We start from the raw sequence: 17120 nt of genomic DNA on the forward strand, positions 1-17120 counted from the left end.
CCGGCATCCCATTGGTCTCCTGAGCACCCCAGAGGTAATTCCTGAGTGCAGAGTCAGGAGTAACCCCCTGCGGACCTCTGGATGTGGCCCAAGAAAACAAACAAATGGATAAACCCGTCGTGAAGGAGGTACACAGAGGTTTGAAAGTCCGTCGTTACAGGATCTCCACGTGAACACTGCTCGTGCGTGTACAGATGCACACAGAGAAACGCACGTTCCTGTGACCTTTTCACATACAGAGGAAATGTGGCGACCCTCCAACTTGGGGTTCCTCGACCTCCACCTGGCCTGGGCAAGGTCGCATCTTGAGGGCCGCCCTGCATCTGCATGGCTGGAGTTTAGCAGCCTCCGGGCCTGCACCCCCGAGAGACCAGGAGCAGCCTCGCCCCACCCCGTTCTTTTGCCGCCCCAAGGGTCTCCAGACATTGCCAGGTGCCCCCTGGGACTCCCGAGAACCCCCTGCTCTAAATAATGCTCCGCGGCCTTTCCTGGCACTGGAGAAGCACGCGAGCAGCATCACTCGGCTTAATATTTCTGGCTCCACCTCGTGGGGTGGCGGGGGCCGGGGGGCATCCAATGCTGTGCCTCAGGGCCCTCCCAGCCCCTTCCTGGCGCGCCTTCATGTTCCCTCGGGGACAGTGGCTGTAGCAAACTTTCCGTCACTGTCTCTGTGAGTTTGTCCGAGTGTTCCTGTGAGGTTGACTCTGGAGAGAGGACTTGCCGAGCCAGGGGCCATGCATGGAAGCGTCTGGCCGGCCCAGGCTGCCCGGTCGGCACACCCCCGCAGAGGATAAGTGCCGGCCTGCCTGGCCCTGCGGGTCAGCTGCTCCCCTCCCATTGCCACCTGCCTTTCTAGTGTCACTCACAGCTCACAGGGACCCTCCTTGCAGCCCCCGGGTCAAGGCTGGCACTGCGGCTTCAGCTCCCAGGGCTCCTCCTAGAGTGTTGGAACCCAGAGGTCCCACCAGCCCCTGAGCACTGAGCCTGGAGTAGCCCCCAGCACTGTCAGGTGCGCCTCCCCCTCCTTCCCCCCCAGTTTGTTAGGTTTTAAGTAACTGCTTGGAGAACTTGAAAAGAGGCTTCTGGTTGTTGAATGCCCAGAAAGCTGGGAATGCCTGGAGGGAGTTGGAGCAGCTCCCCCGGGGACCCTCCCACCCTGGCCCCAGGCTCCCTGCAGTGCAGGGGGGGGGCCCTCCTGCCCGCCCGGAACAGCAGCATCTGGGCGGTTGGCCAGGCCCAGGAGGCGGCTGGGTGCTTCCTGCAGTGAATCAGTGTGGGCTGGAAGGGGCGGCCCCAGGCTCGAACACGCCGCTCCTGAGCCCGCTTCCTGCGGCACCACAGCCGGCGGCCTCGGTGAATCAGTCTGGCTGGAAGGGTGGTCCCAGGCCTCCAGCCCCTGCGCCCCTGTCCCAGCCCTTCATCTCTCCCTCCCTGGCCTCTGCTGTAGGTTTCCCCAGGGCTGCCGCAGCCCGTGTAGTGCTGCCAGTGTTCCCTGCTCTGCCGCACCCCCGTTTAATCTTCACTGTGACCTTGAGTCCCGAAGGCCTTATCTGCACCCCCATTCTCAGTCCACACGCCCCACGCCGCACCAGATAAGGCTGCCCAAGACGCAGGCTCATTTGCTCACTCCTTGTTTTTCTTGCATGCGTGCGTGTGCGTGTGTGTGTGTCTCTGTGTGTGTGTGTTTCCCCTTTCTCTGCTTTTCCCTTTTTTTCCTTTTCTTTTGATCTGGTTGTGAGGGTCACCGTTGAACACGGCCCCGGGACCCCTTTTGTGGCTGCTCTCCTCTTTCCTGAGAGCCCCGTTGAGGAAGGAACAAGGTTCTGTTTGCCTTTGAAGGCAGGACCGCTCTCCCTCCCGGGTTTCTCCCTGTGGTTTTCATTTCCTCTGTTTTCCTTTGGGCTTGGGAGGAGAAAACTAATGAGATGCAAGATTGGGGTCGGCCCACGGTAGGGGCCATGGGAGGGGCTGTGTCTTCCTCTCAGATACCACAACAATCAGAGGAATTGCATGAATGTGAGATGAGTGTCCACGAAGAAAGTTGCTCTGGAAGCGTTTGGAATCGCAGGGTCTCCTCACAGTACGCCCCCGCTGTCCTCTGGGCCAGCTCCCCGGAGACCTGCAGAGAGACCCACAGAGCCGGCTGGGCTAGAGGCCACGGACTGAAAACGGCCTCGGTGGTGGGGGAGAGCCGAGTGTTAGGAAACGCTCGAAACCGGCCTCAATGTTTCGCTGGGCCCCTGCATGACATAACCCCTGCATTACTCAAGGGTGGCTTCCCTCTCAACCCTCTTTCCTGTTTAGGTAACCAGAGGGGACAAAGAACTCCACAGAGAGATTCAGAGGATTATTCAAGAAGACTGCCAGAAGCCAAATCGTAAGTAGAGTGATGAGGCACATCCCCGGGGATATCCCCCCACCCCCAACACTGCATGGGGACCTGGGAGCCAGGGCTTGGGACACAGCAGCGTCACTCTCCCCACCCCACGCCTCCCCCAGCTCCAGGCTCCTCCCCTTTGAAGTGTCAGGCCCCCGGGCTTGGCCCTGACCTTGACTGCACACGGGACTATTGAACATTCCGTGCTCAGGCCCCACCCCCGGGGTTCTGATTCACGAGATAGGTGACTTCTGAGGATCCTGACATACCTGCGTAGACCCGAAGCCTGGGGCCTTTGGAATTTGCATCCCTTAGTTTGGGGGGCAGGAAGGTAGAGGCATGGGCTTGATGCTCAGGGATCACACCTGGAGGTGCTCGGGGACCGTATGCAAGCACTGAGAATCAAACCAGGCCCATGGCCTGCAAGCCAAGTGCCCGGAGCCCCACTCTCCCTACTCCCAGGCCGGGACTTCGGGATATTCTAGTTCTCCTGTTCTCGGACCAGTGTGACTTCCTGTTCCACTCTTGCACCTTGTCTCAGAACCAAGCCCGACATTTTCCTCTCCTCTAACACCAGATCCTTGGGTGCGGGGAGGAATGAGCCGAGACGTTATGATTTATGACCAGTGTTAATTTGGTCATCTTGGAACCTGGTCGTTTATGAACGAAATGGTTGAGGAAGTGGCTGGTTTTCATGGAGTTAGGTCAGCCCCTAGTGGCTGGAAACGCAAAGTGTCCGGCGTCTGGCTGGAGGCATTGCCATCTCCATACTGGTTAGGGAAGGGAGGACGCGGTCATCCTCTCAGTAAGCACCGTGTGAACTGGTTGGCCAGCAAGGTGACTTCGCAGGGTTTCCTTTGGCAAGTACATGCTGATCAGGAACATGTCAGCAGCACGCCAGATAGCAAGGGCGCCCAGAGGCTTGTGAGTGGCCGAAGAGGCCTCCCTAGGGAAGCAGCACTGTGTTCCTCTCCAGCGCGTCCACTCCGGGTCAGGGGCCGGTTCCCGCCTGAGTCCGGGGTAGAGGTGGGGGTGTTTATGCTCTGCAGGGCCGTTTGGTCTGTAAGAACCAACCAGGTCGGATCTTAAGGTACTGTGCGTCTAGGTCTTAAATAGAAATGATCCATTGTTTTAATATTAGGTTTCTGGGCATTGTAAACGTCTCCAGAATAATAAGAACAAGTATCCGTGGTTGGTGGGGGGTGGCCGTGTGGGAAGTCTGTTTAAAGAGCTTTGAAGAACAGTGAAAGGTGGGACTCCTTGACCTGGGCAGGGGAAGCTGCTCCCCATGAGCCCTCCGGCCACTTAGCCCCAGGCTGCCTGGCCAGATTCTTATTTATTTTTAGTCTGAGGCGCACACCCAGCGGTCCTCAGGGCTTATTCCTGGCTCTGCGCTTAGGGATCACTTCCGGAGAGCTTGGAGGACCAAGCAGGCACTAGCATACAAGGAAAGCGCCCTACCTACTGTACTAGTTCTCTGGCCCCAAGATTCTTATTTTTATCTATATGAGGGACAGGATAGAGCGAAAAAAATTCTAAGACTTGATAGAGCTAATGAAAAGCTCATACTATATTTTTTGCCTGTTTTTTAATTGAGATATAATTGACATACAACTTTGAATCAATTTCAGGTATACACACAATGATGCCATGTTTGTATATATTATAAAATGATCATCACAATAAGTTTAGTTAACACTTATCACATAGATAGAAATTTTTTCTTATGATAAGAAATTTTAAGATCTTGTGACCACCTGAGGTCCAGATAATCACTCAGCAACCATTCATTCCTTTCTTTTTTTCTCCTTCTTTTCTTTCTCTCTTTCTCTCCTTCTTTCTTTCTTTCTCTCTCTTTCTTTCTCTCTCTTTCTTTCTTTCTTTCTTTCTTTCTTTCTTTCTCTCTTTCTATCTTTCTCTTTTTCTTTCTTTCTTTCTCTCATTTTTCTTACTTTTTCTTTTCTTTCTCCTCTCAAGAGTTGGGAGTGTGTGATTTTTTTTTCTTTCCTTTCCTCCACTGATATTTGACAGTAATCGATGTTGGCGGAAACCCTTGTTTTCAGTTCCACAGCAGGGTGTGTGTGCCCTGAGTAATGTCCGGACACGAAGTATAAATTATTCCGAACTATGGTGATAGGTAGAGATCATCCAGGCATAAAATGATCTGTTCTTACATTTGTTCTCAACCTGTACTCACAAAAATATTAGGAACAGTCTGGTGCTTCAAAATTCAATTTATTTTTTGGGGTGGTGGGTGGGAGGTAGCTGGAAGTGTTCAGGGCTTACCATTTGCCTGGCATTGCTGAGGGAACTTACCGAGTGCCAGGTATCAAATCCGGGTTGGCCCCGTGCCAGGCAAATGGCCAACCCGCTGTGCGGGGTGTGGGGCGGGGGGAGAAATTTTAAGATCTCATCACGAGAAAAATTGGGAAAGAAAGACTTTCTCATATGCAAGGGAGTGCTCATGATTAATGATGGTCACTATACTGTACCATACATGGTATCTAAATCATATCCCTATCATTTATCTATTTTATGACCTGAAAATTTGTACCTTTTGATCCCCTCCACACTTTCTGCCCACCCTCAGTTCCCCCCACCTATGAGTCGGGTTCTTTATGCTCTTGAATTTTGCTTTTTTAAAAGATTCTAGTACAAGTCAGATAATGTGGTGTTTGTCTTTTGCTATCAGTTCCATTTAGCATAATGCCCAGGACATCCATTCATGCTGTGTTGCAAGAAGCAAGATTTCAGTTTTCATGACTAAACAGTATTTTTTGCCTATATATGTGTGCCTTTGGGGGTATATACACAAATATGCTATATGGTTAGGACATGGAAGAAGTAATATATAATGTGCATGTAAGCATATTGTATATATGTATGTGTGTATTACATCCTCTTTTCCCTTAACTCTTTAAAAGCACACATGGTTCTTTCCATATCTGGTCTATTGTATGTATTGCCACGAGGAACATAGGAGTGCATGTGTCTTTTAGAATTAGTATTTGTGGTCACGATCCACTTCTTAGGCGAACCAGACAACCCTATTTCCCCAAGTGTATAAAGGCTGTGGCTTCACATTGCATCTAACCCACAGTCCAGCTCCTGCTCGGCATGTGGGGGTGGGGGGCGAGAAATGGAGGAACTTTGCCCTCAAGACATAGTGGGAGCCCCCAGAAGCCATGAACCAATGCTCTGGCAGTAGCAAGCTCCCAGGAGCTTCATTCGGGAGCGCCAGTCCCTGAAAAGGCCAGTAGAAGTCCTTTGTGACGATCTTCTTGGAATCTACTGAGACTGCTACTCTCATAGGAAATAGGGAAAGGATGAAATACATCGAGATGACTGAGAATGACACACCAAAACTTAAGGATGTAGCAGGAGGGGAAGTGGCGCCAAATATTTAAAAGACAAAGACCTTCATATTCAGGTTGTTGAAACCTAAATTTACAATTTGAGAAAATGCAAGAACAGAATAAACTTGAAGCTATAAAAAAGTAGGAAATAAGGCCAGAGAGAAAGTACAGTGGGTATGGCACTTGGCCTAACTGGGTATGATCCCCACATCTTCTATGGTTCCCCAAACACTGCCAGGACTAACCCCTGAGCATCACCTGGTGGGGCCCAAAAACGAAAACAAAAAGGTAGGAAATAAAGATTAATGATGAGATTAGAAAGACAGTAGAGAAAAATCAATGAAACCAAAAGATGATTCTCTGAAAAGATCACTGAAATTGCCCAACCTTTAGCTTTAAGAACTAAGGAAAAAGAAAATTCAGGTTACTAAAATCAGAATTGAAAATAGATATCACTGCTGATCTACAGAAATGAAAAGGATTGCAAGAGAGTAATTGTATGCCAGCAAGTTGGATTACCTGATGAGATGTATACATTTCTGAAAATACAAAACCTGCCAAGACTAAATCAGGAAGAAATAGGAAACCTGAATTCACTTATAACTACTCCAGAGAATCAGCGATTTAAAAATCTCTCGTTGAGAGACTGGAGATAGTACAGCAGGTCGGGCACTTCCCTTGCTCCCAGTTACCCCAGGTTTGGTCCCCAGCACCCGATATGATCCCCCAAGCCCTGCTGAGAATGATCCCTGAGTGAGAGTCAGGAGTAAGCCCTGAGCACCAATGATGTGGTTAAAAACAAAGCAAAACTATCTGAAAAAATAAGTTATAAATTTAAATCTTTTTTTTTTTTCTTTTTGGGTCACACCTGGCAATGCACAGGGGTTATTCCTGGCTCTGCACTCAGAAATCACTCCTGGCAGTGCTCAAAATTTAAATCTTTTAATAAAGAAAAGCTCTGGACCTAGTTTCACTAATGAGTCGTACTAACATTCAAAGACTTAACACCTTTAAGTTAACATCTTTTCACCACTTTTCATACTTAAAAAAAAAAACCCTGAAGAAATTAGATCATTTCTCTGACCCGTGCCATGACCCAAACACATGCTGCTTCTTTACTACCAAAGCTGTATCTGGGCTCTACGAGAAGAGGAAGCTATTGGCCAGTATCCTTATGAACGGTGGTGCAGAATCCTCAGCAAATAGTAACAAGTGCTAATGAATTCAGCATGTCAAGAGGATTACACACTGCAAGCAAGTAGGATGTATTCCCAGAATATACAAATATTGGTCAATGTAATGTTGCATTGAAAGAACAAAGGAAAATAACCACATACTCATCGTGAGTACATGATGCATGAAAAACCATTTGGCAAAATTCAAGCACCATTTTATGATTTTGAAAAACCCAACAAAAATAGGAGTAACCACTGTTCAATAAAAATTGTGTACATATCTCTGTATAAAAACAGATACATACACACCCCCCCCCCCCCACACACACACACACACAGAGTAAAAACCCACATATGGAAAAGACGCAGCAGAGGGGCTGGAGCGATAGCACAGCGGGTAGGACGTTTGCCTTGCACGCGGCCGACTCGGGTTCGAATCCCAGCATCCCATATGGTCCCCTGAGCACTGCCAGGGGTGATTCCTGAGTGCATGAGTCAGAAGTGACCCCTGTGCATCACCGGGTGTGACCCAAAAAGAAAAAAAAAAAAGACGCAGCAGATACACTCATTGGTAAAAGCTTAGCGCCTGAGCATTAGTACAGTAGACAAGGCTCTGACCTTGCATGGCGCCAACCCAGGATTGATCCCTGGAACCCCAAATGGTCCTCGGTCCTCGGGAGCTCAGAGCCAGGAGTAACCCCTGAGTACAGTAGGGTGTGCACTCCCTCCGCCTCCCCCCAAAAAGACTAAAAGCCTGTCCTCTAAATCAGGAACAGGCCAGAAGGTCTCTTTTTACCACTTCTATTCAATGTCATACTGAAAATTCTAGCCAGAGCAGTTAACAGAAGGCGCCCAAATTGGAAAGGAAGTAAAAGAATCCTGGGAGCAAATTATTTGATCTTAGTGGTAAAAGCCACTTGATACTGACGTGTACCACCAGTCCCTCACATTTGAATATGGCTTAATTAACACAAATTCCAGCACAAGCGTCAGTTTGTTAAAGGTTCTTTCTACCCCCAAAATAGAAGCAACATTGCTGGGGAGAGTCCAGCAGACTAGAGCACGTTCTTTGCATGGAGGAGGCTTGTGTTCAGTCCCTGGTACCGAAGGGTCCTGGGAACACCACTTTGAACAACCCCAGGGCATGGAGCTGGGAGTACCCCCAGGTACCACCACATCTAACCTCCAAACAAACAAAAAACAGAACTAATAGATGTATCCTGGCTAGCAAACTAGCAAGATGCAAAGTCAAGACAGAAAAATTGTTTGCATTTCAGTTTACCAACAATGAAAAACCTAAGAAGGGACATCAACAAAAAATAACTACATCTCTAATAGGGTGTGAAGGATTTGTACAATGAAAACTATAAAATATTTCTGAAGTTGTGACATACACAAATAGGAATATATCCCATGCTTATGGGCTTAATACCAATAATAACATTGAGATGTCAATACTATCCAGAGTGATCTATAAATTTATTGCAATTCCTATCAAACTCCAATGGTTTTTGTGCCAAAACATATATCCTAAACATTTACATGGAATTTCAAGAGGCCCCGTATAGCCAAAACCATCTTGGAAAAGCTGTAGGATTTTTTTCATTTCAAAGCTAATTACAAAGATATCAAAACTGGTGGTACTGGCATAAAACATTCAGACCAGTGGAACAGAATAAAGAGCTTAGAGATAAGTCCTCACATTTATGCTCAATTAATTTTCAACAAAGATGCCAAAACATTCCATGGAAAAAGGACTTAGTACCTTTTTCAACACACAGTGCTGGGAAAACTGGATAATCATATACAAAGATGGACTGAAAAAATTGATCAAAGATCTAAACATAAGACTTAAACCTTCACACTCTCAGAAGGAAACAGGGCAAAAGTTTCACGACATTGAAAATAGGGAAGATTATTTTTTCAGGTGTCATATCCAAGGCATGGAGGACAAAAGAAAAATAACTGGACTTGTGAAAAAAAATTGTTTTTGCATCTAAGACAAGCTAGCTCAATCAGTATGCAATAGGCAATTCCAAGAATGGGAAAAATAGGGCCAAATTATGTATCTAATAATGGATTAATATTCAGAATATATATAGAAGACTCTTAAGGCTCCGCAGCAAAGCAACCCAATTTAAAAATAGATCTGGAAGAGACATTTCTCCAAAGATCTATGAAGGGCCAATAACTGAGAAAATGGTTCCCATCAGCGTTATGAAGACCCTGCAGGTAAGAGGAGATTGGGATCCCACAAACTAGGATGATGCTGTCAAGCCCTGCGGAAAAGAACTAGCATTGGCAGTTGGAGAGCTTGGAACCCTGCGGGTAGTAATATATATAATATATATGCATGTATATATTATACACACACACATATATGCACATATATATGCATATATATATATGCATATGTGTGTGTGTGTGTGTGTGTGGAGGAGGAAGGTCTGAGAATGCCGATTCCTAAGCAATTGTGTTTTTAAAATATAGTAATAGGACTGCCATATGGTCCAGAGGTCCCACTGAGGTTCTGCTCCAGCGAGCTGAAAGTGGGCGCTCAAAGGGGTGTGTGAGTGCCCGTGTTCAAGCATTACTCGGCCTTTAGAAAGGAAGGAAATTCTGACATGCTACAGCATGGATGATCTTGTGGACATTACGTGCAGTCCAAAATGCAAAGAGCTGCTCACAAAAAAAAAAAAAAAAAAACATACTAAGGGCCAGAGTGATAGTCCAGCAGGTAGTACTTACATGCAGCTGACCTGGGTTCTATCCCCAGCATCCCAAATGGTCCCCCAAGCCCCACCAAGAGTAATTTCTGAGTGCAGAGCCAGGAGTAATAACCCCTGAGTATTGTGACCCAAAAAGCAAAAAGCAAAACAAAAACAAACAAAAAAAACAAACCTCAAAACCCACAGATACTATTTAGCTCACCTCCCGTGAGCTCCTTGGAGTCATCATGGTCATAGACAGAATCGAGAATGGGGTTTCCAGGAGCCGACGGCAGGAGGGAATGAGGAGTTACTATTTGGTGGACACGGAGTTTCAGTTACACAGGACAGAAAGTAGCGGATGGTCGAACAGCAGTCGGAATGTGTGTTTCCCCCATGAACTGCACACTTGAGAATGACCAAAGGGATGGGCCCGAGTGACAGTAAGTGGGTAGGGCTCTTGCCTTGCAGGCAGCCGACCCGAGTTCAGTCCCTGCCATCCCATATGGCTCCCCGAGCCCTATCAGGAGTAATTCCTGAGTACAGAGCCAGGAGTACCCCTGAGCATTGTCAGGTGTAGCCCAACTGCCACCCCCAACCCAAAGAAAAGAAAACCAAAATAAAATAAAATTTTATGTTATTTTTCTAAAAGAAAATTAAGCCAAAGGGACCAGGGGTGTGCCGTGGTGGTAGAGTGCATGCCTCCTGTAGAGGCAGCCCGGGGTTTGAGCCCGAGCAACCCCTCTCATCTCCTTGGCCGGGAGTAATTGTTTGGAATGTGATTATGATCTCCCCAAAGCTCAGGTGCTACATTTTCTGCTGTGTCTATTTTACCACACTAAAATGAATGAAAGGCCTGGCTGTGTGGCTCAGTGACATAATATTTGCCTTGCACACATGAAGCCCTGGGTTCAGTTCCTAACACAATCGTTCCTGAAACACTGAGCCAGGGATAACCCTTGAGCACTGCCTGGTGTGACCAGAACACAAACAAGCAAATGCACCAGGAAGGATCATCCTAAGGCATAGGGGTCGAGGAGGCCACTTGAGTGGTTGGAGTGTGTGCTTGGCATGTGTGAGCCCTGGGTTTCATCCCTGGCACCCTGGTACCACCTCATCCCCTACATTGCCAGGAGTGACCCCTGAGCACCACTCTGGGTATAGCCCCGAGCCCTGGTGTGACCAAAAAAAAAAAAAAAAAGTTTTAAATAAATTGAAAAAATTGAGGTTGATGGGATTCTAAGCACACTATTATGAGAAATACTCAGAGCATATTCACAGTTTTGAGGGGGCTAAATAAAAATGAACTTTTATGTCCTGATGACTCTGGTAGGAGTCTGGAACTCTCCTGTGAGGCTGACTAGTGATCTGGAAGGAGAGAATCTGTGTGTGCATTTTTCTTTCTGAATGTTGGGCGAAAGTTAAGGATCTTTGGTTTCGTTTTGGTTTGGTTTTCTCTTTTGGCTTGTTGGGTCACACCCAGCGATGTTCAGGGTTACCCTGACTCTGCACTTAGGAATTACTCCTGGCAGTGCTTGGGGGATCCAGTGGGATAGCTGATAGAACCCGGGTCAGCTGCGTGCAAGGCAAACACGCTCCCTGCTGTACTATCGCTCTGGCCCAAATTAAGGATCTTTATTTTGGCACGAAGTAAGGATTCAGCGATGGCAGATGACCCCAGTAAAAGAATGAGTTCTGCTTTCAGAGCTTTCTTCTATCCCCTCCCGACTCTGCTGGTCTGGACTCCCTGGAAAGTGTCAGTTCTTATTTTCCAAGAATAGGGACCGTCTCCCATATGATCACGATGCTGTTCTCACACCTCAGGAAATGCACACTTGCTAATTTATCGGATGGCTAACTTCTGTATTTTAATCAGACGACTTCATGCCGTTCACTTTCCAAGAAACCACAGATGTACCTGGCTTAGGCTACCTCCCGTGTCAGGCCGTGGGCTGCTTTGTGTGGAAACGCGTCCATGACATGGCCCATTAGAGTCATTTTTCCTCTTGTGTTGGGGCTGTGCAGTGGTTGGGGCTTGCCTGAGACAGTACTCGGGACTGCCTGGTCGAGGGACTGAAGCCGGGGGGCTCCCCGTGCAACCCTCCGAGCCATCTCCCGGCCCTTCAGTAATTTTTTGAAATCTGATTCTAATCTTTTTTTGTAAATACCACTAAAGGGCCAGAAAGGTGAACCCCGCCGGGGCCTTGAGCTCAGCTCCCCGGCTCCGCGGGGTTTAGCCCCAAGGGAAGATAAGTAAATGAAGTCAGATACTGTCGGGCACTTCCCAGACTCTGAAACTGATCCCGTCATCACTTGGGTCATTCGGACACAGCCTTGGGCGGGCCCCAGCCCACCTGTACTGTGGCACCGGGTGGGATCATTTCTCATCACAAAGAGCGTGTCTGTGCCCCTGGTGACCGGGAAGGCCCCCACGGGCAGCCTCCCGGAGTCCTCCGGAAAGACAGTGAGGCCCCAGGACGTTGGCGTGGCTTCTGGGGGAGTTGCTATGCTTCCATATCTTCTTGGACCCCCAACCTGTGCCCCCTGGGCTTTGAGAAGCCGGGAGGGGAACCCATGGTCTGGGGGTGCTCTGTGGGGTGCACCCCATGGGTCGGTGACTAGATCACGGCTATGTGCGTGGACGCCCGCATCCCAAGGCCCAGCGCAAGTGGGCGACACACCAGAACACAGGTTGGGCCTGACCTCAGGCTCTTGAGCGTGAGTGGACCATCTGTCCAGACACCCATCTTGCCCCCAGGAGGAATTCAGGAAATCAGCCGGAGTGAATATTGAAGAGAGCGTGTGGAAAATGAGGGGAGATGAGCTGCGGTGGGGGCGGGTTCCTGCAGCCACCCCACGGGAAGGAGTAATGTATCAGTGTCACCACTAGAGGGCAGACTCTGGCAAGTCTTTGTAGTCGCTGATGTCTCTGTGATGGTTTAGGGGGCTGGGGGCGTGCCCTGAAGTGCTCCAGTGCTACTCCGGGCACGCAGGGGCCTTCATGGTACCCGGGAGAGAATCCCGGGCTCCTGCATGCAAAGCACGCCCTCAGTGCTTTGATCCACACGCCTGGTCCCAGCCATGCCCTGTCTCTGACCTGGGAGCTGGAAGGGGTCCCAGAGGTGCCTGCCTGCCACCACCCTTCCTGAAGGTGAGTACCCCGGGGCCTGAAGAGGCAGTGACTCGCCACAGGCAGTGATGAAGCCGCAAAGGTTCTGCCCGCTGCAAACCTCGTGAAGTGGTGAGGGTGCCAGGTGCTGGGGCCGAGGGTGAGAGGCCAGGCCTGCTCGGGGACCCAAACAGGAGAGCAGGGCCTTGGTTATTTGTTACTAGGATGGCCAGTGACTCAGTTGCAAGTATAGTTCACGTCAGGAGCCCATGACTTCATCGTGTTAATGCATGGTGGGGTGGGGTGATGTATGCAGGGTGACTCGGGTACTGAATGATGCACTGGGTGTTCCGATGCAGATGTGCAGTTTCACCAAGTGGATTAACCCTCGCCTTTGTCCAGGGCATCTGTCACACCCTGTCCTCCCCTCTCCTGCTCTGCCCACCACCCGGACTAGGTTGACCCCTGTGTGGCCCTCAAGATTCCTCCTCCCGTCCATGCTCAGGTCATGCGCCTCACATAGGAAGGAGGGCACTGACCCTGAACTTCGGTTCCTGTCACTCCACAGGCTGCCCCGGGGCCCAGAGTGACTCTCACAGAGCAGACTTCTCTGCAGCTAGGGAGGGAGGGATGCAGTCAAGCACGCGGTGGGACCCCTTCAGTGAGGCCCTGCGGGAGTCAGTGCCGGCTCTGGCAGCTTGGGGCTGCGCACTGAGGCTCTCAGCGCATCCCTGCCGAGAAGAGTGAATGATTCTCCAGCGCCGACACCCCCCGCCCCCCTCGCAGCAGTGGATGTGACGGAATTCGGGGGCGTGGGACCGTGTCCCTGTGGCCCATGCAGGGCCGCGAGCAGGGTCTCGGGGCTGATCTCGCTCCTCGGCCCAGCCAGCGTGTCTCCGGCTTTCAGGCGCCCGAGAATGACCTGGGCCTCCCGGGGACGGGCAGGCTGCGGCGTGAGCCGGGGACGCGAGGACAGCCACTGACTGCTGCCCTCTCTGCCCCCGCAGACATGGAGAAGGGCTGCCACTTCCGGCACATCCTGGCCTGCGCCCGCCTGCGCATCCACCCGGGCCTGGCGGAGGCGGTGCTGCTGCGGGTGCTGGAGTTCCTGGAGAGCCAGAGCGACATCGTCAGCGCCTCCGACCACCACTACGTGGCCTTCTGAGCGGAGGCCCGGGGACAGGCCCCCGCTCCCGGCGGGCTGCGGAGTCGGGCCACGCCTCGAGCAGAGTTGGGCAGAAACTCTCGCAGGCCGCTCTGTGTCTCCTGCATCCCGAGGATCAAGTGACGTTCGTCTCAGCCACGGCGTACACGAGAACCTTCCCAGCTGAGCTCATGAGTGAACCAGGCATCGTGCGTGCGTGTGTGTGTGTGATTGTGTGATTGCATGGAGACCCCTTTGGACTGAGAGACTAGCAACATTATCCAGACCACAGAGATTTGCAGCTTTTCAAAGAAGACCGTCAGATCCATTCTTGTGACCCCCTCTAGCGATGGGGGGACCTGGTGGGGGCCAGACCCCCCCCCCAGGGTGAATTGGTCTGACCTGGGAGTACTGTCGGCTGAGCTGAGCTTAGCCATGCAGGCTGGAGCCAGTGCCCGTGTCCCCTAAGCAGTGCCCCCTGAGCCCGCAACGTTCCCAGAGGCGGCCGGCCAATCGCCTGCTGGGCTGGGGCTGTGATTTTTGAGGTGACCGGGGAGCATGCAGACCGTCCTGGCACCACGGGAACCGAGCCTCGCTCTGTGCCCAGACAGGTGAGGAGGTGGGGCTCCTGCTCAGAACAGCCAGGTAAGGGGAAAAATTAAAAATCTGAGGCACGTAGCAGGCGTGTTCTGGCGGCAAAATGACAGATCCTGCCAGCAAAACTGCAGCGTGCAGCGAGTCGGAGCTGATTACAGTCATTCCGCAAAAGGCGAACCTGCCCCCGTCTGCTGCGTTTGCGCCTGACTCAATCAGCCCTCGGGGACTGCGGAGCTGTGCAGAAACAGGGTGGGTTTTACATCCAGCATTGGCTGCAGCGCCAGACGTCGGCTGAGAACTCATACCCACAGCTGCTTCCTGTCGGGGCTTTCTCCGACTCCACCCAGACCGTGGGCCGGTTCTCCGCAGTGACTCCCTGGACGGCTGCGCCCGTAGGGCCCCTGTGGAGGAGGGCGTCCCGGGGTTCCAGGAGGACCGACGGTGCCTCGTGCTAGGGAGCATCCCAGAATGTCTGGTCCACCCCCACACGAGAGTAAGGATGGATGCAAGATTTTTAGGATGCCCATGGCTGTGAGATTTAGAATTCTCTCGTTAGATAAAAAGGTGCCTCTGGGGAAAATTGAGGTACGGTTTGCAGGCACGTGGCGAACTACCATCCCCCCCACCCCCGGCCCCGCAAAAATGATGGAGTTGCCAGCTCCTGGCCTCCTGAAACACGACTTCCAGTGGGGGTGGCCGGGAGGAAATCAAGTGACAGGTCCGATTCTGGGGTGTAAGGCCACTGATGGGAGGGTGTGTGGCAGCCCCTCTGTGCCCGCGTAGCCCAAGGATTCACGTGTGCACGGCTGACACCAGCCCCCAAGACTGCTCCCTGCCCTGGCTTTTGGGTGGCCACATGCTGACCACCTCACTCTGCTCCGTCTCCCCAGTGCTCGGGCATCAGTCCTGGGCCCCTTTTCCCTCTGGTTTGCTCTCGGGTTCAGCCAGGCTCGTGGCTTGAACCGTCTACAGGCTGACAAGGGAGGCCCCATGGCTGTACACTTTGGGCCTCTTATTTGGGGGGAGGGTGGTTGGTTTCGGGGCCACTCCCGGTGGGGTGGTGCTCAGGGATCACTCATGGCTCTGTGCTCCGGGATCACTTCTGATGGGCTCAGTGGACACGCAGGGATGCCAGGGATTGAATGTGGTCGGCCCCATGTGAGAACACCCAATCCACTGCTAGCATTGCAGCCCCCCCCCCCCCCGTGGGCCCCTTCAGAGTCCCCACCCCAGCTGTGTGTTGCCCCTGGCATTTGTGGGGGGTGTCTGACCCCACCAGCAACTGCAGTCTCCCCGGATGCAGATAGAGCAGTTCCATTTATCCTGTCACTGCCCTCCACCCACTGTGCCCACCAGTCCTCTTCATCCACCTTCAAAGCATCCCTGGGCTCTTACTTCACACACACACAGGATTGCCGTTAACTCGCTCCCTCTCCACACAGCACTGCAGACCACATGAGCCCATCTAAAGGGGTCAGATGTGCACCCAACCCTCCCCCACTTCTGGTCTCAGTCCAGGCCCCCCAAAACACCTGTGTTGGCAGAGACGCACACCTCACCTCTACTCGGGGTACCTGGGACCCAGCTGTTCTCCGCACACACCAGGAAGTCATCCTCCGCCCGGAATGAGTGTCCCCTCCAAGTCCCTCACCTGGTGGCAGCCGGTCTGTCTCCTGCACCCCCCCACCACCAACTGCCCCCCAGAGTTCCACGGTGCTGAGCACCATCCAGCACACTCCTTAGAGATGTTTCTCTGTGTGTTTGCTGCCGACTTCCCGAGAGCAGGAATGTTCCGTAAAAGCTACACGTTTCCTCTGCTTTGTTATATGCTGCGTCCTCAGGACTTGGAACTGTGTCTGGCACGTTGTATACGAGAGTGTGTGTGTGTTTCTGTGAGTGTGAGTGTGTGAGGCTCTCCACCTGCTAATATCTGCTCTCACCAGTGTCTCGGAAATGGCATTCAGTCCAGAAGCCCTCAGGATTAACACCTGCTGGGAGCAGCCTCAGCGCGTGCCCTGGGAACTGAATTCCCAGCCCCCTCGCGCCTTGGCTGCCTGTTTGGAGGCACAGGCTTTCTCCCGTTTCCCGGGGCTCTGCAGCGGGATCAAGCTCCAACGGCCCCCAGCAGCAGCAAACAAGAGCCATGCTCGGCGGGCTGCCGTCTCCTCTCTGTCCGGGTCCCCACTGCTGTTGGCCGTCTCTCGCCCAAGTCTTAGGCTTTGCTTCTGGGGGGTCACAGTGAGCCATGTACTTCCAAGTAGAGATGAGGGGGTAAGGGCACTCCGCAGCCGAGCACTTGCCTTGTGTAAGGCCCTGGGCCCCATCTCTGTACCACAGAAGAGCCTCATGGAGCAAATACCATTGGGAAACACTGGATGAACAATCCTACAGAGCAGGCCAGGGAGCTAGTACGGGGGTTACGGCCCTGGTTCGAATCCACGGCACCCCATGTGGTCCCCTAGGCAGAGCCAGGAATGGCCCCAGAGCACCGTCAGGTCTGGTACAACCCTCTTCTTGCAAAGTCACCCCATCTAAGAGGGGTGACTAGAAGTGCTCCCCCAAATAACACTGCTTCATTCTGAAAATGAGGTGTCGGGTGCTTAAGCTATGCTGCTGGGGCCTGAGGGAGCGCTGCTCACTGGGCAGAGTGTACG

The 17120-nt window shown here is 51.8% G+C and overlaps 1 protein-coding gene across 2 annotated transcripts in view; it reads left to right on the forward strand.

Annotated features, from left to right (window-relative positions):
• STN1 (STN1 subunit of CST complex) overlaps nt 1-16141 on the forward strand; it is a 41647-nt gene extending 25506 nt beyond the window's left edge. For both annotated transcript variants that reach the window (XM_004611941.2, XM_055119628.1), the window contains 2 exons: nt 2305-2377; nt 13733-16141. In XM_004611941.2, the coding sequence (XP_004611998.2) occupies nt 2305-2377; nt 13733-13890 (231 nt within the window). In that variant the 3' untranslated portion in view covers nt 13891-16141. The remainder of the gene's footprint in view (nt 1-2304; nt 2378-13732) is intronic.
• Nucleotides 16142-17120: the final 979 nt, after the last annotated feature.

This window comes from Sorex araneus, chromosome 11 (genome assembly GCF_027595985.1).
Source record: "Sorex araneus isolate mSorAra2 chromosome 11, mSorAra2.pri, whole genome shotgun sequence".
Taxonomy (NCBI): Eukaryota; Metazoa; Chordata; class Mammalia; order Eulipotyphla; family Soricidae; genus Sorex; species Sorex araneus.